The sequence below is a fragment of the Argopecten irradians genome, chromosome 4, assembly GCF_041381155.1.
Source record: "Argopecten irradians isolate NY chromosome 4, Ai_NY, whole genome shotgun sequence".
NCBI classification, from domain to species: Eukaryota; Metazoa; Mollusca; class Bivalvia; order Pectinida; family Pectinidae; genus Argopecten; species Argopecten irradians.
In genome coordinates, this window is record NC_091137.1 from 12,654,846 (window position 1) to 12,681,187 (window position 26,342).

The 26,342-nt window shown below is 34.1% G+C and overlaps 1 protein-coding gene across 2 annotated transcripts; it reads right to left on the bottom strand.

Moving 5' to 3' along the window:
• Positions 1-1,968: 1,968 nt before the first annotated feature.
• LOC138320649 (coatomer subunit alpha-like) lies at positions 1,969-25,926 on the bottom strand. Of its 2 annotated transcripts, XM_069263779.1 has the most exons (31): positions 25,770-25,926; positions 24,363-24,476; positions 24,003-24,076; positions 23,182-23,262; positions 22,767-22,843; positions 22,034-22,143; positions 21,354-21,569; positions 20,889-21,024; positions 20,327-20,560; positions 19,823-19,840; positions 18,236-18,304; positions 15,405-15,478; positions 14,971-15,053; positions 14,543-14,682; positions 14,263-14,348; positions 13,540-13,678; positions 13,004-13,166; positions 12,666-12,812; positions 10,511-10,700; positions 10,067-10,162; positions 8,790-9,002; positions 8,354-8,449; positions 6,641-6,813; positions 5,991-6,059; positions 5,434-5,570; positions 4,850-5,036; positions 4,484-4,594; positions 3,912-4,073; positions 3,542-3,654; positions 3,051-3,132; positions 1,969-2,817 (listed from the first exon to the last, which is right to left on the bottom strand). In XM_069263779.1, exons 1-31 carry the CDS (start codon positions 25,807-25,809, stop codon positions 2,758-2,760), a joined length of 3,690 nt encoding a protein of 1,229 aa, XP_069119880.1. In that variant the 5' UTR covers positions 25,810-25,926; the 3' UTR covers positions 1,969-2,757. The 2 variants fall into 2 exon arrangements, with proteins under 2 accessions (XP_069119880.1, XP_069119881.1); XM_069263780.1 differs by lacking the exon at positions 19,823-19,840.
• Positions 25,927-26,342: the final 416 nt, after the last annotated feature.

The following is a 26,342-nucleotide window of genomic DNA, read 5'->3' on the forward strand; positions in this document are numbered from 1 at the left end:
AAGTATGAAAAATAATTAATTGCATCCCGAAAAAATTCCGTGGCACTATATGCTATATGGAACGAAGTTCGAATTGCACGTGCACCAAAAGCAAAATAAATTATTTTATATTATTTTTTGTGTTAATTAGACATATATACACACGATTAAACCCCAATTATTGTTCAATGATGAATATCATTTATGCTCTTTAATGTAAGTTTTTATCCAACATAAATAGGAGAGAATGATTTATCTTGTTTACAAATAAATAAATGAGTTTTTTACATACTGCAATTTTTAATGTAAATTTTTATCCAACACATGTAGAATATTTTTTTACTATTACATATAGTTGTTACAAAGTGAAGGTTGAATGCAATGAGTGTATGAGCAATGAGTGTGAAGTACAAGTGCTGATGTTAAAGTGCTACGACTGTGGAGCCTGCCTTAGGCCTGGCTAAAGTAAATATGGTATGAGAGTATGTGGAGATAAGCTTAATTTGTATGAATATGCTTTTAAAATATTCACTGATTACTGTATATTTGTATAGGAGTTGCTAATATTAACAAAACATTCCAGCAATAAATTTATTATTAAAGCAAATGATCATTGACCCAAAAAGATTGCATGGGCAATAACTTAAGACATTACTGAATCTAATTCATTTTGTAGATTTTACTTTGTTACAATTTTCTTAACATATTTGAAAGAATTTTTGTAGGTGAAAAGGGTACATATTTTGGTTGTTATATGGGGTATTTTGATTGAAATAATGGGTAAATTTTTGTTTTTGATGTAAGGGGCAGGTAACAACTTTCATAATCTCATTCAACCAGACTCTTACTAATTTCACTTGTTGCCGTGGAGTCTCCCAGACACAAAGTGTCCGGTTAAACAAATTATACTTTGTGATTTTTTTTTTCTGAAGTTTTTTTACATTAATATACCTGGATAGTAAAAAAAACATCAATTATATCATTGATTTAAATGATTACATTTTTATATATGTACATTACATGTATTCCAAAAATTTTACATTTTTTTTTTTTCAATAAGTTTTTTTTATGCATGCATCTCATAAAGTCCTTTTAATGTTTTTGAGAATTAACCAGTATCACTAATAAATATTTTATTTGAATCCAATCATGAATTAGGTACAGGTTTAATGTGCATGTTGGAGAGACAAACCCCAGAAGTGTTTTTACCGTCATGTATGAATCTTACAATACATTTATTTTAGCAGTTTTAATTTTTTTCCTTAACTAATAAAGCAAAAATAATTACTGATAACTTACAAATGTATGTTTGAAGTTGGCACTGAAACACTGCTGCCATATATATACATAACACTTCAACATTTAAATAATATTTACATGTGAAGAGAATTTCATAAGATCTCTCTTTAAAACACACTGGGTATCAGAAATTATGTATGAGGTACAATGTGCTAAATGCATAAATTAATTCTGATTATCATTGATGATCTTCCATCAGTTTAGAGTATTGTAATATGAACATATCGTTGATAAACATCTATTTGGTCTATGATTAGTGCTATGTTGTTTGTTACGTTGTAAAGATCTTGTAGGTATGATTGTATATATATGAAAATTACATCATTTACATGGAGGTTTTTCTCACCAAAGCCATAAGTTATCATTGAAATCCAAACTCTGTACCTGTCTGTGATCACCATATATCACCAATGTCATCAGAGTAATAAAATCTATCATTTGTATAAATAGCCTTGTGTTTTCTCTGTCTTCATCTCCTAGAGGAATGTCTATATATAGAATGGGCATGCCTAGGCTCTTTATTGTTAATGAAAAACCTGTCTGTTATCTGTCCGGGTCCATGGGAGTAAGAGATGTACTAAGTAATAATAATTTTACTACTTTGAAATAATTTGTTCAGAAATTGCAGAAGATTAAAATTTACATGAGGTCTATGAGTAAGCACCATGACAAATTAAAAAGACAAAAATAAATGTTCAGAATTTATTGATGTTCATGCAATATTTAAAGTAAACATATGTAACATGATTTTATACTTATACCAGGAATCTAATTGCATAAAACAAATTACACATTTTCTACCCATTCAATTGGCAGGGAAATTCACAACAATAGGAAAACTTGTTTTTACAAAAGTTATTTCACAAAAACTTGTATTATGAATTGAACATTTTTAGAAAGGATATTAGTTTGTTTTACTGAAACAATATGTTGCACATTAGATGTTGGCATTATTTTCGATAATTCGGTCTTGTGTCAATTCCGTGTGAAATTTTCAGATTATATCGCCCAGCACTTGAGAACTGCTTGTCACCTCGCATTCTGCTATCACAGTCATAAATACACATAAAATAATTTAACACCACAGATATCACCAATCTCCGTACTCCACAAGTCACAATTATCATATATACTCCATAAGTAGTACATAGGTACTACTATGTAATCCAAATGTTCTAAGTCTTTAAAGTTCACTCATCCAGCACTCCTTATCAGTTCACAGAAAAGTAAGAAGTATTCTTAAAAATTTTCTGTGAGAGATAATTCACATATCCTTGTTGTAACCACCACTGTTAATTCCAGTATATTTAAATATTTAGATGCTCATGAAGCATAGTTTTTATTTCAATTCTCCAGAACACATGAGAATCCTTTTACCATACTCCTGCTAAAACTGTCTATACTTGGAAGTTGTTTGCTGTATATATCTTATCATCTATACAACAGTATATTTCATTGTTCATTTATCTGCATCACTCCTTACCGGAACTGTATCGGACTTATCCTTAATCCTATACAGTCCTTTCCAATCTCAGTCACCTGAAAAGAAAAAAAAAAGGTTTTGATAGATAATTGTCAATTATAATTTTAGCATAAAAAATATGGTATCCATGGCAATTCTTTTTATATCTATGACGAACAGAGAATTTAAAACAGAAGTTTTTTTATATCCATGACAATCAGGATATTTAATACATTAGACATATAAATCCTTACCTGTGTTACCAGACATATCAATCCTTACCTGTGTTACCAGACATATAAATCCTTACCTGTGTTACCCGACACACCTGGCCTTTATAGTCGGGATGATAACAAGCTCCACTGAAGGGACATTTCACCACTGGTTTTCCTCTGTAACATCAATACATCTTAACGTAAACAAAAACCACTCAATATCTCAAAATACACATAACAGACTCAAGACAATAAACACTATTAAAACAGTCTAAAATTCAACTTTAACATTTTATAGATTTTCATACTCTATTTTTCCATCGTTACCAAAATAATGGAGAAAATAGAGTAAAACAGTACTCCATCATAGATTTGGAGTGTTAACAATGAATCATAGTCACCACAACCCCAAACTAGAATTATAATCACATCATCGCGAAAAATAATCACATATGAAAATAAGTTGGTTTACAAACAAGCAAAATAAGTAAAAAGCTAAAAAATTTCATGAAGATAATCCATTACAACAAATGTCCTTCGTTGATACAAATACATCCAATCTTACAACCTATATCAGATACTGTACCTGTATATGGGGGTAAACGAAGCAGAACAGATGTCAAACGGATTGTGTTGATCATATTTCAGCTCATGTGCATCTGTTGGGGTTTTCTCACAGGCAGCCAACATCTTCCTTGTCTGAAAGTACACAACATCTTAAATCTGAAGCACTGGTTTATTTAGTAACATTTCTCCTACTTAATGTATCAGCAGTAGATTTTTCCAGACACAACGGTTTTATAAATAATAGTCTTATCAACAGTTTCTTATTTTGGTTGCAGTTTTCCTCTTGTTTTATAACCTAAACCAACCTCATTCATCAAAAAGTTTTGTCAATGGCAGGGATCAAAAACCAATTTGAGGTTACAGATTTTGGTACTTCCTGAAATCCATACCTGTGTTGCTATTTCTGGTTTGGGGCCACATTCCAGAAGCCGTCTGGCAAATGATGCAGCTGTTTTAAAGTTCTTTAACTTGAAGAAGAGATTTTGTGCAGTTCGGAGAGTGAGGATCATGTGTACTGGCTGTAAACTACAGTGAGTGAAGTAGGCCGCCATCTGTAACACATGTATATTGATTATAAAACTGAGGAACAGAAAAAATATAGCGCAACAAGCCATGGGTTGGCCAAGGTAATTGGTCTGTTTATATAAAAAATCCAGCTCAGGTCTCCATAAATTTCTTTAGAAACTTAAAACTTCCCAAATATCATGCTAGTATATCTATTTAGGTGATAATCATTCAACTCCATGGCATTTACATTTCTAGGTCAAATGACTACTTAAAGAAATAAATGAGAATAGGTTCTGAACTAACAAAACAGCATTTCTATCACTATAAGTTGAATGAAAATAGCAGACATTATTTTTAATATATACAAATGACTTTGCAACATTTGATGTCTATGATGTAGCAACATCATAATAATTTCCATTAATCTTAATTAAAATGTTCCTCTGATACTTGCCTCACAGAGGCGCTTCTGGTCCTCTAGTGTAGCCTTAGGAAGGTCCTTCCTCTTCTGTTCCATAGACAACCCCACTATATACTCTCGGCATATCTCTATCAACTGTTGAGCCTGCACACAGAGATTGGTGTAAAATTTCAGTAAATGTCAAATTCACCAAATTTTATTGAAGATATCAATTGATATACATTTTCCCAGCATGTTTTAAAGCTGTAAAATTATTAAAGCTGTAAAATCATCATATATGATAAAGGCGAAGTAAGTGATAGATGAAAATAACTTTGCTTTAATGAATGATAAACAAGTTTTGATTCACTGAATTATCCCTGCCCGATTTATACACAACAGCTATCATCAGACATCTACCTCGGCAATCTCCTGTTTGTTGTCGACCACGAGGAGAGGAACACTAAGTAAGATATGCCTAAACTTGAGGATGGCCTCGGGAAACTTCCCTGATGTCGTTAGTTGGTAGGCTACTTGTAGCTGCTGAACCAGTGTGTTTAACTTCAGACCAACAGCGGCCATACCATTCCTGGCTCCAGCCTCCTTCCTGTAATTCAATGTATTATGTATTCATTTAGAGTTACTGTGAAGGAACTTTAGTAAAGCCTCCCTACTTTACTGTACGAATAATATTGGCACAATTAACTTATTTTTTATGTAATCATACATGAATAAATAAAACAATATGAACAAATGATAACCTGAGTAATAATACAGTGTCCTTGGGACGAGAGAGAACATATTAACATGGGTCAGTATAAGACTAAACAGACAGTGGCTTTACTATATGTATACACCCCTGATTTGATGACTGCAACACAAAAATCAGTATTATCTATGCTAAAATTGAGTAAATCATGCTGATTATTGTGAAAGTCCTTCCAAACTATTGTGAAGTTTTTTTGGGCCTACAGCTTGACCTTTGAAGCTGTATTGGAACTCACCAGTTTCTATGCGGGAAGCCATACATTGGTGCCAGTGATGGTACCCCCTGGAAACACGTCCTTGCTCGGCTGTATGTTTGTAGGAACAGCTGTTTATAGGAATCAAAGCTTACCACACCGATCTGGTCATGGAGCAGCTACAAACAAAACAAATCAAAATACAGTCAAAACTACTCCAGTCAAAACTACTCCATCATTTACAGCCTTAAAATACAGTCAAACTACCCATCATTTACAGCCTTAAAATATCTTTATCAGAATTTGAAATCTGCTATTCTAGCTCAGTTCCATCTAATCTAAATTAAACAATAATTTCTTACTTCGACTCGAGGTTTAGAGTTTAAAAACAGTACATTGTACAACCCTATTTTAGCATTATCCTATGAATCAATTATACATAAATCAAATTCTATTCAAGATTCAAATTTAATAACAACAACAAATTTATCTGAATGGTATTTAGTAACTTAATGTAAACATAAATTATAACTGTTTTGAACTATGAGCATACAGCATAGAAAGTGTGTAAATAATATTATTGATTTTTATTCAATTACCCGCATGGCTGTTTCGAAGGATCCAGCTAAGATATGATCCACGGGTAACTGGGAATTGTTACACCAAACCTGAAACACAACAACAAAACATCAATAGAGCAAAAGATGTATCTAAAAGATTAAAACATATCGTAATCATAACATTCCTAGAAATCAGATAAAATAGAATATTTCACAACAGGCCAATGGACCTTAATAGTCATCTGGATTTTGATACAGAATGTCTCAAAAACGTCAAAATGTTTTGACCCCATGCACCCTATTAATGTCTGTTAAGACACATGTGAAAATATATTTAGTTTTCCTCTCTTTTTTGTTTTGTTTTGTTAAATTATCAGAATGTTATCAGATTAAAAATTTTGGTAAAATAATTAAATTTGGAAGAGCATTTGCAAAGAGTCAATTATTCTATTTTAATTTTGTCTTTCAATCTATGAAGAACATTTGATTCATTCAATTATATCGTGAAGCTCTACAGAGAAGGATTTCAACATTTTTTGAAATATTTGACCCCTTTTGCCCCACTACTGAGGTAAAAAATGAAAGTTGTTCACAGATATATGACAACTGACAAAAAGCTATTAGAATAGGTCACTTAAGACTTTGTCTCCTTGTACAAATATTGGAGATTAAATCCTAACTGTACTGACCTGTGCCTGACTCTGTCCTTTAGTGGGTGGTACAAAGAAGCCCTCCTCCCCAGCCACTGGGGTGGTACCAATGTCAAGGTCGGTGGGAAGTTCTACATCATCAACATCCCAGCCTCCTCCATCCTCTCCTGTTCCAATGTCATCCTCATCCATTCCATCACCTCCAAATCCATCTAAAACCAGAACTTTTCAATCTTACCACTGACTCCAAAACCAAATTGTGTCATCTAAAATTTTCTTCATCTCCTCCATACAGAATTATATCAACAAATATCTACATTAAATATCAAATTCTAAACCATCAGTTTTTGTTTTTAGTGAAATATTCAGGTCCCTGAAGATTCCTTTTTATTGTTTATTTTTTACCTTACACAATTTTAAATCTTGCATAACATTCCTTTAAAAGTCTGGTCCAAAACTTGTTACACAGAAGCTGTTAAATGTAACCTAGTGTACGCTCTGTCACTAGACTTTTAAACTATTAGTATAACATCATATATTTACATATGCCTCTATATAGTCAACGGGAGGGGAGTTGCGTTCAAATTAGCGTAAACGCAACGACGTATGAATACAAACCCAAAGTAGGATCGGACGATTTCCAGTTCACGCTTCGGTAAGATTTTGCGTCATATGATAATCTAAATAAACTATAATTACTTAATTTACATTTTACCTTTTCACAGATGACAGATTTGCTTTGAATTAATAATAAACTAAAAAACGATTTCGGTCTTCTATTTGTCTCAAGACTGATCCTTAGGCGGCACAGACAATAACATGCTCGTCATTAGCCTACTCGGTTGGCCTACTGTATGAAATGTAAACAAAGTTTCATCGTTATCGGATTCAAAATAATAATAAAGAGTTGTTATTAGATCCAATTAAAATGTATTTGACATCAAAACAGAATATGTGTTCAAGCATTGTAACGGTAATAAACAACAAAAAGAATCGCTGGGGCTTTCCTCAGGAATGTTCAAGGAATCCCATAGTTAAGTCAGTCACACACCATGCAAACACTTGTCTATCATCCGTACAATAAAATAAAAGTCGTGACTATGAAGAATTTAGTCTATATCGCGTACGTAGACCGATACATACATTAGAAACCTTCAGCAGCTCAACAGTCATACCATTTGGTCAACAGACTATTTCACAGTTACTTTCCTCGGTTGAAAATCAAATATGGCGGCTCGCTCCACTTCGGACCGCATCACTACCCTGACAACGATACCGGTAGTCGCTCCGCCTTGGTTATCTCAATTTTTATTCGAAATGGACATTATTGATACATTATCAAATTGGAAAAAAAAAATATAATTTAAAAATAATTAAAGGTGTCATTGTTATATTTCAAATCAAACTGCAGCTATAACATTCAACAATCGGAACTATATCTTCGGTCATCCTGACTACCGTAGTTACCCAACTTAGCAACCATCACCGTTTTAAATTTGACGTAAAAGTAGACTTATTTATGTAAATATAAAGATTGAACAGTGTTTTGATTGCGTTAAAGGTGGTATGAACGCAATGAACAGACATATTCTACATGCTAACGCGCTACAGAATATTCTACATGTAGCGCTAACGCGCTACATCAAAACTATTAGTATAACATCATATCAATAAGTATGGATCAAAGATAATTCTAGACTTTAGACTGTATAATCCGCAAACACAACTAAAGATCCATATTGAACTACATACCATCACCAAGGTCAATGTTATCCACATCTGCTCCCCATCCGTCATCAACACCATCCTCTATGTCTAATGCTGCCGTAGCCAGACCCTTGGCTTTACCTAGATAACAAACACATAGATGCATTTGGTGTCTCCTTACTTCAAAATTTATGAACAGTAGATAACAATATATACCAGAAAGTAAATGTGAAGATAATAGGGCTCACAGCCTTTACACTTAGAGTGTAGTGGTTGATCTTTAATTTGACACAAGCTGTAGAACTTAACATGGTGTGTACCACAACTAATTTTTCTTATGATTCGTCACATCTTGTACATGCTGCACTGGTTTAAAGTTAAATAGTGATAACTCAGGAGACTCACAAAACAGATCTAACTGCATGATTTATATACTAGATTTTCTGTATATAAAACATTTAAACTTTATGTCCAGACTTACCTCCACCAGCTGCCATTGCCCCCTCGAAGAATCCCTTGGATACGGTGAGGAGGGGCCAGTTACTCTCCTGTTGCATGATGGGAACTGGAGGGTGGAGAAGTTTGGCTGCTGGGTACAAGTCAGGAGTACGATCTTTCTCACCAAAATTCGCCTTCAGTTGTTCAGCCTCATCCTCTATACCATGTGTAGCAGCAGTCAGATAGGCCAGGGACTCTAAAACAAATCAAACAAATAATTATAGGTAGGCCAGGGACTCTAAAACAAATCAAACAAATAATTATAGGTAGGCCAGGGACTCTAAAACAAATCAAACAAATAATTATAGGTAGGCCAGGGACTCTAAAACAAATCAAACACATAATTATAGGTAGGCCAGGGACTCTAAAACAAATCAAACACATAATTATAGGTAGGCCAAGGAATCTAAAACAAATCAAACACATAATTATAGGTAGGCCAAGGAATCTAAAACAAATCAAACACATAATTATAGGTAGGCCAAGGAATCTAAAACAAATCAAACACATAATTATAGGTAGGCCAAGGAATCTAAAACAAATCAAACAGATAATTATAGGTAGGCCAAGGAATCTAAAACAAATCAAACACATAATTATAGGTAGGCAAATCATTAAATAAATCATCAGTTATCAATTCAAAATACTTGATTGTTTTAAACAAAAGGATTGGATATCATTGATGCTATTATCTATAATATCATAGCAGAATAGCAATGCTAATATCATTCATTAAATGCAAATACTCTCATTTTCTTTTTTTCTTTTGATCCCTTTCTGCATATCTTCATTTAAGTACCTTACAGATAAATGTCTTTGGTGCTACTAACAAAGAGATAATCAATTTTTATTTGTTTTCATACTAAATCTGACTTTGTGATTGGCAGATTCTTTTTCTTCATATACTATGAAGAAAAACCTGATAATGACGCATCACAATAGAGACGTCAACGTTGCGTATTTATTAAGAAAAAAAAATCTTTTGGAAAATCAATGGAATCGTACATTTTAACGTATTTTGTGATATCAAGCAGTCTGAAAAATTAATAATAAGCATTAATGTAACTAATTTTTAATTTTATTGGGGTATGAAATAAATTTTGTTTGCAAACTTTGTGAGAATCTGCTGCGCGAATAGTTACATCAATGCTTAAATAAAATATTTCAATACATTTTTTCCAGGCTACAAAAACTAAAATATTAAAGTTGAGGCATCTCCTATCTTAACCTGATGTCACATCATGAAATATGATAACTTACTCTGGCCACAGTTCTTCAGGATCCTCACACGTTCACTGACGTCACCCAGAAACAGAGCATTCTGGAAGTGGCCACTCGTATCCTTCCTGATCTCAGCTACAAGATAAAATTCATATCTACAAAATGTATTTTAACACTGGTGACTTATAGTGTTCACAAAGAAACCATATATATTCTATTTGTATCTATAGTAATTATAACAAGAAACAATAGTTCTGTTCATACAGCTTTCACACACCTTATTCTGTATAAAGTTTTTAACTCCTACAGTTTCTCTTTATTTCCAAAGACATGCACTTATTTTCAAAAGTGTACCAACTATCAGCTTTTCCAGATTTCCTATTAAAGATGACAGATCACCATTTACAACAAATATACCAAATCTCTATTTCAGTTTCTCTATGGTTAAGATGAAATTAGGACAAAAGTTTTGGAGAATCCTACCGATTTTCATCATCTTTTTCAGTTTCTCTAAGTTTCCTGTGATGAGGTAGAGGAAGGAGAGCTTGTCAAAGTTCTTTGTCCTCTGGTAGGCCATCTCCACTACCTGGTGGTTACCCTGGAGTAGAGCCGCCTCACCTAGCCTCTCCCAACACGCCTGGTCATCCAGCGACCGTGCAGCCTCCAATGCAATCTGCCACACCAAATTTTTATATTTGAAATCCATTGTCTAATATTTGTATAAATAATATCTTTTCTGTGCAAAATAACAAATTATATTTGTACTTTTCTCTTTAAAGATTAATAGAATCTTTCCATACTTATAGGGTGTGACAACAAATCAAAACCCAAGGCTTGCCGAGGTTTGGACATTCAGGAACTTCCCCGAGGGTTGTGATTTCGTTGTTACACCCTCATAGGTAGGGAATGATTCTTTTTCTCCCATATACTGAAGAAAAAGAGGAGATAATAGCCTACATAAGCATTTTCAACAACAAGATAAACAGAGTTTCAAGTTTAAAAAGTTAGGGCACGCAATCTGTCATACCCTAGTAGGGGTGGACAAAAAAATCTATAAAGGTTAAAACCTGTGACAAATCAGTGAACGGTGGGAGAATTACCGTAAAAACTTGTATAATTTGCGCACCAGTGTAATTTGCGCAGGTACTTTTTAGGGCTGAAAATGCTGAAAAAAATCTACTATCAGTATATTTTGCGCATCAATTTTTTGGGGGAAAAACGATGTCCAGGGAGTCCCAAAATCGATGTATGAAGGTGACAATTTCAATGCTAAATATTCCCCAGAAATGCTTGAAAACTTGCACAAAGAAGTGTTGTATTAAGAAGAAATAACATTAAAACCACATTGTGTTTGTTTTCTTTTATTGGCCACCGTAACCTGAAACTAAAATATCTTGCAGATGTCCCAAAACATCGGCGGTCCGGTTCGCCGTACTCCATGCACATGTCAATGTTTTGAGATATTACACATGAATAGTAATCAGGAATATTCAAAAAGATTAGAATCTATTTGTTTAAAATTGTCACAATAAGTAAATTAGTGTGTTTGAGATCATTAACAATCAAAAGCAATCGGCTAGCGGATACGTTAGCTTGCAACAATCACATTGTGAGTAAACTCACTACCTGTACGGTACCAGATCCAAGCTGATGGCTAATTATATTTATCAATACGATTGAATATGTCACTAACCTTGTAGCTTGTTAATTCTGCAGTAATAAAATTGCAAACCACTTATTGAAAGTCCTAAATATAGGTCAGTTTAGGCATCTTCCCGTATTCTTATAAATCCCACGTGTGTTTTGACTTTTTGCACACGGCCTGCAGTCGGGCCCTACGGAGTTTCATGTGCAAAGCTAAAGGCTAATTATACACACCAAAACTGTTGAAAATGTCACTAATCTTGTAGCTTGTTAATTCTGCAGTAATGCAATTGCAAATCACTTATTGAAAGTCCTAAATATATAGGTCAGTTTAGGCATCTTATAAATCCCACGTGTGTTTTGACTTTTTGCACACGACCTGCAGCCGGGGTAAACATGTTTGTGTATACACACACACACTCTCTACAGACTCTCTCTATAGCCTCTCTACCCTAAAAAAATACAGGTAAACTACATTGACCCGGCCAAAGTCACTGATTGTGGCTGTCCCATTACACTACGAGGTGTACAGGGTATACATCTCTTGCTGTCAGTAGAAGCCATGCTTTCAGTCAGTCGCCATTGAAATTCTCGGGGCAAATGTAAACAAGACATCGTGGTCATAACTTAACACTTTAATTAGACATAGATAATCCACTATAATAGGTGAGGCATTGTTTTTACAATCATTAATACCTTTTATTATATAAAATGGCTACTATACACAGAGCGGTACCTCAACATTCATAGATCACCAGCCCCTCAGAATGGACAGATTTTTTCCCCGTAAATTTTTTAAAACTACTCTATCAATGTAATTTGCGCACCCCCTACTTCAAATTTTATTTTTGTACAGAAAAAGTGCGCAAATTACACAAGTTTTTACGGTATTAATTTGTAGACTGTTCTGTATCTTCCGAGTGCAACACAAATTAATAAGGGCAGACAACATAATATATTTGTGTTTTAATAATCTGATTTTAGGAATACTAACCTCAATATTACCACATTCTAAGGCAAGACCAAAGCGAGTCTTCTCATCCTTGACGAAGTGAAGGGCCACTTCTGGGTAGCCTTTTTTCTGTAGGTAGGAGATGATCGACTGCCCAACAAGTTTGGCATTTCTCACCATGTGTAGTACCTATATAAGGCAATATATCATTTTTAATGTAATACTGATAATGATGTACCTACATGTTAATTCTACTTTTAACATTGCAATTTAAACAAAGGACAGGGAAGGAATTTACACAATTTGTTATGTGTCTGATGATTAACCCTGCACTAGATTATGTTAAATTCAGCAGATTGAGTAGCTGTTAAATTGTTTACCTCTTCATATTTTCGGTTAACAAGAGCGAGTTTGAACTTGAATTCTGTTGGGTCGATGACCAGACGTCCAGGGACACATTCTCTATTTAGACAATAGACACTATTGCCTTTGATTCGTGTAATGTAGATCGGCAGGTCCAGGGTACGGATGATACCATGATCACTGAGAGCAAAATATAACAACATTATAGTAATTTCACATATGTTGTGTCCAAATTATGAAAATGATATAGATATTTTGGATTGCGGTAATGTAAAAATGCAAAACAACTTAATTTTCATACACATAACAAGAAAGCTCAATACGGAATCTAAATAATGAATTGACACAGCCAAGGTAGATCATTTATCACATTTCAATTACGGTTACTTAACAGCTTCAATATGTAGTTTACTCCCAGATGAAACTTTGGTTCCAGCAGAAAACCACATGGGTGGTAATTTTATAGTCAATTAATTGATTGTCAAATGACGTTTCAGGAAGTCAGTAGTATATGAGCATGAAAATATCACTGCGACAATATCAGAATACATACCCGTTGGTGAGTGCGTATTTGATGTGGTTACTTGTCGTATACACAAAGACACCGCTCTCATCCCATGCTCCACTCTTAACTCGAATGTTCTCATGGATGGTACACAAGTTCTCCAGCTTCCTGTTACAGATGGAGATGACTGGAAAACAGAAATAAATACTGATTAGTCCTTAGGTTTTCATATATCAGATAACAGAATGCCTACAGCTACATTCAATGGGATTTTACATTTAAAGATATATAACTTAACTGAAACAATTTAATCTTAAAGTTTAATGTCACTGTAAAACAAGATTGATAATTTTGTCGTCCCAAAAATTATTACCTTACTATAAATACTACACTAATCATAGTTTCTGGAACAATTTCTAATAGATAAATTAAATGTTAATTTTCACAATTCCGTCAGTTGTTGTGGGCCTTTAAAATCTGGTCAAAGTAGCATTTATCCACAATATTACCTGTGTTAGATTTTTCTATCTTCGGTAAAGACAAACTACACAAGATCTTTGCACGTGCTCAACAATTGTATGAAGCCTTGTGTTTGTCAACTTAAGAATCTTACCCCTCGGGTTGAGATTCTCCTGTCTAACCCCAAAGGGGGTGAAAGATTCTATTAATCTATACTGAAGTACAAGATCTGTCCATAATTGAGACAGCTACAAACACCTCACTCCATCTCTATTAGAAGCCATATCAGTACAGGTACAAACAAGAACTTACTGTGTTTGCTGAGAAGGGCGACATGTGACATATCTGAGGACCAAACCACATACTTCACCTTGGATATCTTCACGGAGGAAAGGGCTCTGTAAAATAGAGATTAAACTTAAGTACTGACAAGGGTCCATAGTAAGTGCACCAATATACCTGGGTGTTATAAAAATGATAAGACTTAAGCATCAAGTATTTTATTTCCTCAAAGGTTCTATTTATATACTACATAATGCTGAGCCTAAAAGAAACTTTTAGAAATTGTAACATTATTTGAATAACATTTTACCTTTTTTGTTGTACATCAAACAGCGTAACGCCATCAGAATCCTTCAGAAGGAGACACCCTGTCCCAGCGTAGAAGATATCATCACAGTTTGGTGCTTGTAGCTTCTTGGTAATTTCGTTCTTCAGGTTTTTAATTACAATCTGTAAAACAAGAAATAAATAGTAGAGAAGCATTGCTTATAGAACTGACATAAGATGTTATCACTTGATGTAATAGTAATGACACATATTACAATGACTTCCCATATGGAGGTTTTGATTTTCTGTGCTTTAGTTTTACCGTAACCAAAGAGAACAAAAGAATCAATAGGAGACAGATTTAGCCATATTACAAACATATGCCTGTCAGAAATTTAGTATAGATATAAGATGATTAAGCCCAAGATATTATGAAGTCCATCTATTTTTTATCCCTTTCAAAGCACTTACATTGTGGGTTCTGTCCAATACAGCAAATCTGTTTCTTGCCACCCAAACTGCTGTCAAACCAGAGGATCGCTTTCCTTCTGGGGCTGAAATATATATATCAGTTAAATAACACATTTGATTTGATTCCTTTAAAAGGCTTTTTGAATATATAAGCGCAAGTTACAAAAAACTGTTTGAGCTTAAATTTTAAGCTTCAGAATCAGTTATTAATGCCAAACAGAAGTGCACAATATTTTTATCATTAAATTAAAATTCTGTTTAAATAAGTACAATCTTGTAATCTTTTTGTTTTTAAAAGATTTTTCTCTTCCTACATAAACATATTTCAAACTTTATCTTTCGTGACCAAAATTCCCATAGACTGTGCCAGGTAATACTGATGGAGAGGTTTTATCATGGTTAGTAGGGGCAGTTTGCCTGGATTAACTACATACCATCAGGACTGGATGAGTCACTGTCCTTGGGGATACCGTAGAGGTCATAAGTGGAGTTATCAACGTTACTTGTTCTCTGTTAGAAAGAAAAGATCCATCAGTACAAATATACAGTGTAACTAAGAAGAAAGTTTTCTCTTCATATACGCATACTTTTAAATCTACTTTGATGAAGCAAAACATGACTATTTCCCCTTTAAGATTTTTTCAAAATTCATTCCTAAATTCATTGAATTAAATCTGTTGATATATCAGTATTTCAAAGTATTAAAGGAATCATAAGTGACATAAGCAGAGAACAAAATTTTTACTGTCTAGAGAAGGACACTGTTCTTTGCTGGGTTATACAAGTATATCGGATATACATTTTTAGGGTTCATACAGAAATTGTTACTTCAAATATAGGCATTAAACATATACTTTTTAAGCACTTCATAACTTATTTATAAGCACTTAAAACCATGGTAGGGAATGTGCCATAACAAGATTGCTTGCTAAAAAAATACCTATTACAAATGAAGCATATTCATCATGAACCCTGCCTTTGTACTTACTGTACAGATAAGGACGCTGTTTTCGGCGGGTTATATAAAGTAGGTATCGTATATAAATTGTACTTACTGACAGAGAAGGACTGTTCTGTATAAGTAGGTATCAGTGATATAAATTTGTACTTACTGTACAGAGAAGGACGCTGTTCTCGGACGGGTTATATAAAGTAGGTATCAGTGATATAAATTTGTACTTACTGTACAGAGAAGGACGCTGTTCTCGGCCGGGTTATATACAGTAGGTATCAGTGATATAAATTTGTACTTACTGTACAGAGAAGGACACTGTTCTCGGCCGGGTTATATAAAGTAGGTATCAGTGATATAAATTTGTACTTACTGTACAGAGAAGGACGCTGTTCTCGGCCGGGTTATATAAAGTAGGTATCAGTGATATAAATTTGTACTTACTGTACAGAGAAGGACGCTGTTCTCGGACGGGTTATATAAAGTAGGTATCAGTGATATAAATTTGTACTTACTGTACAGAGAAGGACGCTGTTCTCGGCCGGGTTATATAAAGTAGGTATCAGTGATATAAATTTGTACTTACTGTACAGAGAAGGACGCTGTTCTCGGCCGGGTTATATACAGTAGGTATCAGTGGACACGGGTTATATAAATTTGTACTTACTGTACAGAGAAGGACGCTGTTCTTGGCCGGGTTATATAAAGTAGGTATCAGTAATACAAATTTGTACTTACTGTACAGAGAAGGACGCTGTTCTCGGACGGCGGGTTATATAAAGTAGGTATCAGTGATATAAATTTGTACTTACTGTACAGAGAAGGACGCTGTTCTCGGACGGGTTATATAAAGTAGGTATCAGTAATATAAATTTGTACTTACTGTACAGAGAAGGACGCTGTTCTCGGCCGGGTTATATAAAGTAGGTATCAGTGATATAAATTTGTACTTACTGTACAGAGAAGGACGCTGTTCTCGGCCGGGTTATATAAAGTAGGTATCAGTGATATAAATTTGTACTTACTGTACAGAGAAGGACGCTGTTCTCGGCCGGGTTATATAAAGTAGGTATCAGTGATATAAATTTGTACTTACTGTACAGAGAAGGACGCTGTTCTCGGCCGGGTTATATAAAGTAGGTATCAGTGATATAAATTTGTACTTACTGTACAGAGAAGGACGCTGTTCTCGGCCGGGTTATATAAAGTAGGTATCAGTGATATAAATTTGTACTTACTGTACAGAGAAGGACGCTGTTCTCGGCCGGGTTATATAAAGTAGGTATCAGTGATATAAATTTGTACTTACTGTACAGAGAAGGACGCTGTTCTCGGCCGGGTTATATAAAGTAGGTATCAGTGATATAAATTTGTACTTACTGTACAGAGAAGGACGCTGTTCTCGGCCGGGTTATATACAGTAGGTATCAGTGATATAAATTTGTACTTACTGTACAGAGAAGGACGCTGTTCTCGGACGGGTTATATAAAGTAGGTATCAGTGATATAAATTTGTACTTACTGTACAGAGAAGGACGCTGTTCTCGGACGGGTTATATAAGTAGTAGGTATCAGTACAGAAATATAAATTTGTACTTACTGTACGAGAAGGACGCTGTTCTCGGCGGGTTATATAAGTAGGTTCAGTATATAAATTTGTACTTACTGTACAGAGAAGGACGCTGTTCTCGGCCGGGTTATATAAAGTAGGTATCAGTGATATAAATTTGAACTTACTGTACAGAGAAGGACGCTGTTCTCGGGCCGGGTTATATAAAGTAGGTATCAGTGATATAAATTTGTACTTACTGTACAGAGAAGGACGCTGTTCTCGGACGGGTTATATAAAGTAGGTATCAGTGATATAAATTTGTACTTACTGTACAGAGAAGGACGCTGTTCTCGGCCGGGTTTATAAAGTAGGTATCAGTGATATAAATTTGTACTTACTGTACAGAGAAGGACGCTGTTCTCGGCCGGGTTATATAAAGTAGGTATCAGTGATATAAATTTGTACTTACTGTACAGAGAAGGACGCTGTTCTCGGACGGGTTATATAAAGTAGGTATCAGTGATATAAATTTGTACTTACTGTACAGAGAAGGACGCTGTTCTCGGCGGGTTATATAAAGTAGGTATCAGTGATATAAATTTGTACTTACTGTACAGAGAAGGACGCTGTTCTCGGACGGGTTATATAAAGTAGGTATCATGTGTAAATTTGACTTACTGTCAGAGAAGGACGCTGTTTCGGCGGTATATATAAATTGTGTGTCTCGAGGGTTATAAAGAGTTCATGATATAAATTTGTACTTAGTACAGAGAAGGACGCTGTTCTCGGCCGGGTTATAGGACATACTGTATACTGGACACCTGGTACCACTGTAAACAGAAAGGTACATAATGTATCACATAACAAAAGATTTATCTATATCACATACCAAGACTGCATCTATAAAATATTATATAGCAAAGATACATCTGTGATACAATAAACAGCAAAGATACAACATCAATCTAAAATACATCTATCAAATATCACATAAAAGATATGCGGGCAATATTTCACAACATGAAACATTTACATTCATATTACATTCACACGCCAAAGATATATGCAACTCAGCAATTACTTAATGGAAAGAGATCTGATATTCAGCCTTAAGTATGATAGGTGACTTAGTTTGGTCAGATGATGGATTTCAACCCTAAGTAATCAGATGTTAAATGTATGCCAATTAGTATATTAACACAGACAGCCCCTTACACATAGGGAATAAACCAACTGGCATAGGAAGCATGACAACTTTTTACAGAGGGAAGTTAAAAGATGAAAATTAATATTAACAGAGATTATCTCTCAACAGTAACAACTATAACTAAAGAACACAGCAAAAAGGCAATGAATGTTTCCTCTAAAATTATAAATATGTGACACACACCTTGCTTTAAATTTGTAAATGAAATCATAATACAATATTAGAAGAAAGTAAATAATGAAGCAAGGAAATCAGGAAAGCAATTGTAGTGATCATGAGAAGTGTGTCTCTATATAAGGCAGTCATAGGTTGGAAAAAGTGAATCAATGGAAGGCAATCATAAGACAATGTGAACCAGTGGAAGGCAATCATAGGAAAAGGTGAACCAGAGGAAGGCAATCATAGGACAATGTGAACCAGAGGAAGGCAATAATAGGACAATGTGAACCAGAGGAAGGCAATTACAGGACAAAGTGAGCCCAAGGAAGGCAATTATAGGACAAAATGAGTCATAGACAGGAAATTTTAGGCTATTTTCTAAAAGAGACTAAATCATACCCTATCCAAGAAAACTTGCAGAAAAAGTCTTAGAAATTTTAACAGGTATTGTTATGTGAGTGACAAAGTAAAAAGTGCAGGTAATTAGTTATTGGGGATGACAAACCCAGGTCTATGTGTGATATATAGTACACAGTAAACTTGTCAAATAAGGATTTATTTGATACCTTCAAAATGCATTATCATGCTTTCCAACTATTTATGTATATGGCAGTCACCACTCCACAGATCTTACAATGATTAATCTGGCTAGATTTGACAACGTTGAGCAATGAAGTTTCTAAATAAAGCTGACAAGTACATTTACCATAACAGGGTGCAATATGCTTGATCTTTAAGACCTTGAACAGATCTGCATTTTTAAAAAGATTTATATTTCTGAGCACATGTCATTATTGTAGCTCTTTTAGTCAAAATGAAAGAAAATTAAAACATTTTTATGAATTCTACATTTATAAAACAGCTATTGACGACATGACATGCAACAAACTTAACATAAACATGGAAAGCATATTGAGAATGTGTGTTAATGTGTTGTCCACTGTTTGAACACTTCAATCTACATTGCCAGGCTACTACTCACTTGTTACCCCTGCCAGCACTGAAGATAGATAGACACAATATCAGGCTACCACAGCCAAAACAACAAGCTCTACATCACATGTATAGTACATAAAGCCTCTCCTCTCTAAAATCACCTAAGGAGATTTAACAGAATTGTGGTGCAGATTGCTTTTACAGCAAGGTGTAAGTTTACATGAAAAATACAGGTAGGCAAAAGCATCACAAACATTTGAATTGTGTAAGCTTTCAGCAACATTAAAACTTAAAAGAAGAGCACTAGTAAAGGTTACATGATCATTCAAACCAGGCTTCAAATTCTTTGGAAATTTTAGTTTATAAGATAGTAAAATAGTTCTTTAAATATGTATATTTATATTTTTGCTAAGCAATAACCTATTCTTTCAGATGAACATTTCAGTTGAAACATTGAATATGTTGAAAGCTAAAGAGGACTATCTATGAAGTCTGATTTGAATTTATTTATGATACAGAAATGTTAATACATCTAGTGATCGCCACTCACCCTCTTAACTGCATCACCGGGTTGTCCTTGTTTGTTGTGAAGTCTAGACGTCGGAGATATCGCTCCTTCACATAGTACAAGATGTTATTGTGGACAGCATATGCTGGCCGTTCTCGCTCGAGCTTAAAGATAAGCATACCACTGTCATGGCCAGCAGCAAAAATGTTGAGATTGGGGTGGGCAGCCATGATCCAGAACCGATCATGTTCACGTCGAAATGTCTGCACGCCTGTCCTGGTAACAGTAAAGATTGGTACAGTTTACGGAATGATGCTAAATAATTTATGTACAATGATTTACACAAATACTGCATAATTGGTTGCAACTGTAGTGTCAGAAACTTCATCTGGGAAAGTTAGTAATGAATAAATATTAGACACTCATTTAGCAATATATTTCCTGTATTAATCCAAAATTGCAAAATTTTTGACTTGAGAAATAAATTTTGATACAGAATATTCTGGCATAATTAAAGGAATGACTTGAAAATATCATATACAATATTGTTTTTGTAATTCCATATCCTGAATGTATCGGGAAACTAGTAACTAGAAGTTCTTACCTTTTACTCATATCCCATACTCGGATACTTTTATCCTCCGAGTTACTCATGATGAGTTCCTGGCGAGGATGGAACAGACAGCTTGACACGTTGTTGTAATGGCCACGGCATGTATCTACCTCCCAGGCTTTCGACTCTGAAATTGTGGTCATTTATCACATTAAACATTCCAGCAACAAAACATAGGAAATAAACACAACTTTCACATTCTATCAATATTATTACTCCTGAAATAATTCAAGGATTTATAAAATTTGTATTAATATAAAAATTCAGATACTTGAGACATTAAGATGAGAGATCATAATCAGACATGACAACGCAGAAGACATAAAACAGTTGGTTGACTATAAACTTTTCAGCAGGACTGTTCTTTCAGACAGAATTTCAATACAATAAGATTGCAATAGCAGCAGTTTCAGTGATAATCTTGTCATTAAATCCCTGCTACAATGTAATGTTTACCATTCATCCTCCACAGTTTAACTTGTCGATCGTCCGCAGCCGAGACGATGAGGGGCAGTGTTGAGTGGAAGGCTGCCCAGTTGACACCACGGTCGTGTCCTTCTAATACATGTTTGACCACAGCATCAGACATACCAAACAGGTCTGTCTGTCCAGGACTTCTGGACCGCTCATTCATACCGCCAGGACCAGGGGCCACACTCTTCTTTCTCAAACCTTTACAGAAAAACATTACAGAGTTACGGGATCAAATCTTAAAATACAGTGGCGGACCAGGGACCACATTCTTAACCTTTATAGAAAAACATTACAGAGTTACAGGATCAAATCTTAAAATATAGTGGCAGACCAGGGGCCACATTCTTCTTTCTCAAACCTTTATAGAAAAACATTACAGAGTTACCGGATCAAATCTTAAAATACAGAGACTGTTGTATGGAAGAATCTAGAGAGCCTACATATTAACTCAAGGACTATACTGTTTTTGGTAAGCCCATTATTAGATATTGTCATCAGTAGTTGTGGTATCAAAATTTGATAAACCTACCACATTTTTTGTCACAGAGTGCTTAATACCATACAGGCTAGATCTGCAGTAGATCATAAATAAATGTAACAATTGCTGAAAAACTCTACAAATATTTAAAAATTTAAACAAAAAACTAAATACTGATTTTTACCAGAGATGTCCCAGACACGGACAGTCTGGTCGAGGGATGCTGATACTATTAAGTCTTCTGATGGATGGAACATCGCACACATCACAAAGTGACTGTGGCCAGCCAAAATGCTAAATAAACAACAGATAAAATAATCAAACTTTGTAGATAGCTGTTTGTATTTATGTAAACACATTATTATAGTTTACTTCGCACTGAAAGTTGGATATGTATCTCAAAACATTGTAGCTTTTATAAGGTTTGAAATATACGAAAACTAATTTGAGAATCATATGGCAACTATTCTCTGGTTGTCGATAAACCAGACGGCGACTGAACGATGAGTCAATGTCTTAGTACTGTACTGCTGGTTGTTTAGTGTTAGTTACCTATGGAAGGTATAGTACATCTGTCGCCCTTGTGTGCACCATTGATTTAATAGTCTCAATTTTTTTTTTAATCTTAAGATATTGGTAAATAGAATAACTCTTATAGATATATTGGATAACTCTTAATTCATTACATTTCATATAGTTTCTCTTCAATAAACATTATAAAGTGTCTGACCTGTGAAAACAACAAGTCATACACAGACTGTTATAGAAATGTGAAGCATATAATTTCCAAGGATATGACTCAAACTATATATTTACCAACCTAAAAATGTATCAAACATTAAGTTGAAAATAATTTTTGATATCGGTCAAACCAATAACATTTCTGGTAGCTATACACACTGTGATAACATACATACCAAACACAGCTACGTGACTGCCAGTTCCATATCCGGATTGTTTGGTCATCAGAGGCACTCAAAATCCACGGATATTCCTATATGAAATATATCTCTACTATAAACAAGATCCTTCATAAAACAACACTTTGTTGTAAATTACCCAAAACATGTACAGAACCTTTTTTATCCATCTAGACATTCTGACTTACAGGTAAAATCTACTGAATCCATCCGGGTTTCCTTTCCTAAATAACAACAATAGTCTAAAGAAACCTCTATCTAACATTGATAAATATAATGGTAACATCAAATTATAAAAGCTCATGTACAAATCATATGTGAAAATTGGCTTTATCAAGAATATCCTAATTCCTATGTGTGCAGTTTTTAATATTCAAATCTCCAGAAGTTAAAATTGAAGTTGAATACTTACGTGGTGGAAATATGTGGTCCTGATGTAATCCTGATGACCAAGAAGTGTAAATAGACATCTCCTTTGTTTGTAGTTCCATACCTGGTAAAAATGTTAATTCCAAAATTTATAACAACAAATTAAGTAAAGCAAGAAACAATCTTTTTCCATGTAATTCAGCACAAGTGTATAGACACTTTTAATGACTTATGTTTATTTACCTTTTTTTGGGCTTTTGTTTGTTCTTTTCTTATTTTTCAATTTTAAAAGACATATGGACTATTGGCAATATCCTTAGCTTACTGTATCTATTTTACTCCAAATTTGAATCATATTTAGATGCTATATTCCAAACAATTATAATTCTTAGATGATAGATAACACTAAATGTGAGCAGTAATTCAAATTATTACATCACAATCGGTGTTTACAATTGCTAGGGCTGTAACAATATCATATTACCGACATCTTCCAACATATAACCTTGCTATAAGACGACATAAACAAAGGAGCATAGGCATGTTTACTGTCATAGGTGAATAAGTCATTGTCGATACAGAAACATGACAACTAAATATGCCAAGTTCTTGTACAGACAATCTACATAATTCTTTAGGTGCAGACAGCCAATGTTTTCACTGCCACATTTTAATTCCTGTTTAAGAAAAGAGCATGTAAAGGCGGACAACTCAATTTCAATAAAGATTTTAGGTATTGAGATACAAAGTATATGTATCATGTATTGTGGTTGTGGATGAAAAATCAATATTATTGATATATCAGTGTAATGGTGTATTGTTACGACCCTACTATTTACTTGAATTCTTAGCTTCTGAACAAACCTTAATTTTATAGTCATCACCGCCGGACACGAACAGGGGCTGTTGCTGGTGAAAACAGATTCCTCTCACAGGTCCTGTAAACACATAAAACAAATAATGAAACATCTTTACTTCATCTTTTAACAACCATGTGACATGTTCCAATAAACAGAAATCCAACTCAATCGAATTACTCATACGAATTCATCCATCTGAATTATAGCTTATGATTAATGTTGGGTGTAAATATATTGCTTTAAGAGTTTCAAATTCAAATTACCCTGTCTTCCTATCCAATCATATCAATGTTAAGATATCACATTTGTTTATTTCGACAATATAATAATAGTTTTTGGATTAAATTCTCCTGACACTTCTTACCATCATGTTCATCAAACTTGTCAATCAGTGTACACATTCGGTAGTCCCACAACTGGATAACTCCATTGAACAAGCTGGCCAGGACCCAAGGCCTTTTAGGGTGAAAGGATAAACCTGAAAATAATATTATTGCAATATTAAACCAACTAGGTCAAATTTTGGGTGAGTATCACTAAATCTGATACACTTCAATCAACCACTGTATCTAAACTGGACATAATTGTGATGAGGAATGCAGTACTGGATACAATCCCATGCTACATTTTTGTACTTAAGAAATTGGTGGGTGTCAAAGTCATTATCAAATTTATCGCCATTATTAACTCTATGTACCCTAATTTGGAAGCCCATTTTTTTCATCCCTGAATGCACTAAAAGAATTTCAAGTAGTTTTGGTACAGATGTTGATGAAATACAGGGTGACCCGTCGTTTCAGTGCTTGCAGAAATTGCTTTTGTTTTTTTGTAAATGTTATTTCAGTACTTAAATGTATATATGGAAATCCATATATCAATTAATATTTACAGTTGGGACTTTAGACTAATTTTTTTTTTATAATGATATACAATGCATTAATTAGCATACTAGTATATTAATAACAGAAGCACATATTTCACAAACAATATGTAGACTTTAGAATCTCTTTATTTATATTATTTTTTTGTGTTAATTAGATTATTATATACACAATTTAACACCAATTATTGTTCAAATGATGAATATCATTTTTGGTCTGTCGGCGGTGGAGCATCTTTAAATGTATATATGGAAATCCATATATCAATTAATATTTACAGTCAGGACTTTAGACTGAATTTTTTTTATAATGATATACAATGCATTAATTAGCATACTAGTATATCAATAACAGAAGCACATATTTCACAAACAATATGTAGACTTTAGAATCTCTTTATTTAATTTTTTTGATACGGTATCCACCCCTCCCACAAATATTTATCAGATACAATGTTTATGTATCACACGTCTTTGTAGTCAAATTAAAACTGCAACTTTAAATTGGTGTGACTGTGTATATATATTAAGACTTTATATGAAAGTAGTAAATGACTTATCAATATTCCTTGTACATATTGTACAAACAAAAATGTTTAATAAAACATTAGCAGATTCGGTACCGAAACGACTTGGTACCGAAACGACTCGCTGTACCTCGTTTAATAAATTAACATAAAACACAAAAACTACCAACGATATGATATTTTCTTTACGCAGTATTTAACAAACTAGCATTTACTGCTTTTTTCATCTATGAAGAATACAGTACCACTTAGAACGTTTCTGATATGATGATAGTAGAAGGGTACGAAATGTCGTGCAGCGAACTTGGCCTATTACAACCACAAGTTTTAGCGAAACCTGCACATTTTATCTAGTCTCTATTACCTTTCACCCTTGCAGACTTCGTTTCAAACTTCGTTAACATGTTCCCATGTGCTTTTGAGATTAAGAATTTAGAGATATTGCACACCGGCAAAATATCTCCACCGTGGAAGGAAAATGGCAGGTTACACGTAAACCGGAAGTAGCTTTGTAACGTCGAATTTGATTGGTTAATGTTTGGCAAGTCCTAAAGACAGGAAAGATTGTAATGGACAGGACATGACATCTATATATCATGTTGTGTGACATTTTTTCTTTAATTACGAAAACTACACTGAAATACATTTTGTTTTCAGACACATATTTAATACAAATAACATTAGCTAGTGTGAGCTACATTGGTAAATTAAGATAATCACACTCACGTACAGAATATCGCATCCTCGATACTCGGGGGTTCCGATCACATAGGAAAATTAAATAAAAATATCTACAATAAGTAAAGGAATGACAACAATTTGAGAGTAATAATTTACGACGTGTTGAGAATGATATAAAACATTAAAGGAAGCTACTTTCACAACTCTACTACTCTCTAAATATCCATTAAGGACAAAAATGAATTGAAATTGACAA

Coding starts and splice junctions, on each gene's coding strand:
- LOC138320649 (XM_069263779.1), bottom strand. CDS start 25,809: ATGTTAACGAAGTTTGAAACGAAGTCTGCAAGGGTGAAAG. Junction 6,060..6,640: donor AAGGACAGAGTCAGGCACAG/GTCAGTACAGTT, acceptor GTTGTGTTTCAG/GTTTGGTGTAACAATTCCCA. Junction 4,074..4,483: donor ACCAGAAGCGCCTCTGTGAG/GCAAGTATCAGA, acceptor CATGTGTTACAG/ATGGCGGCCTACTTCACTCA.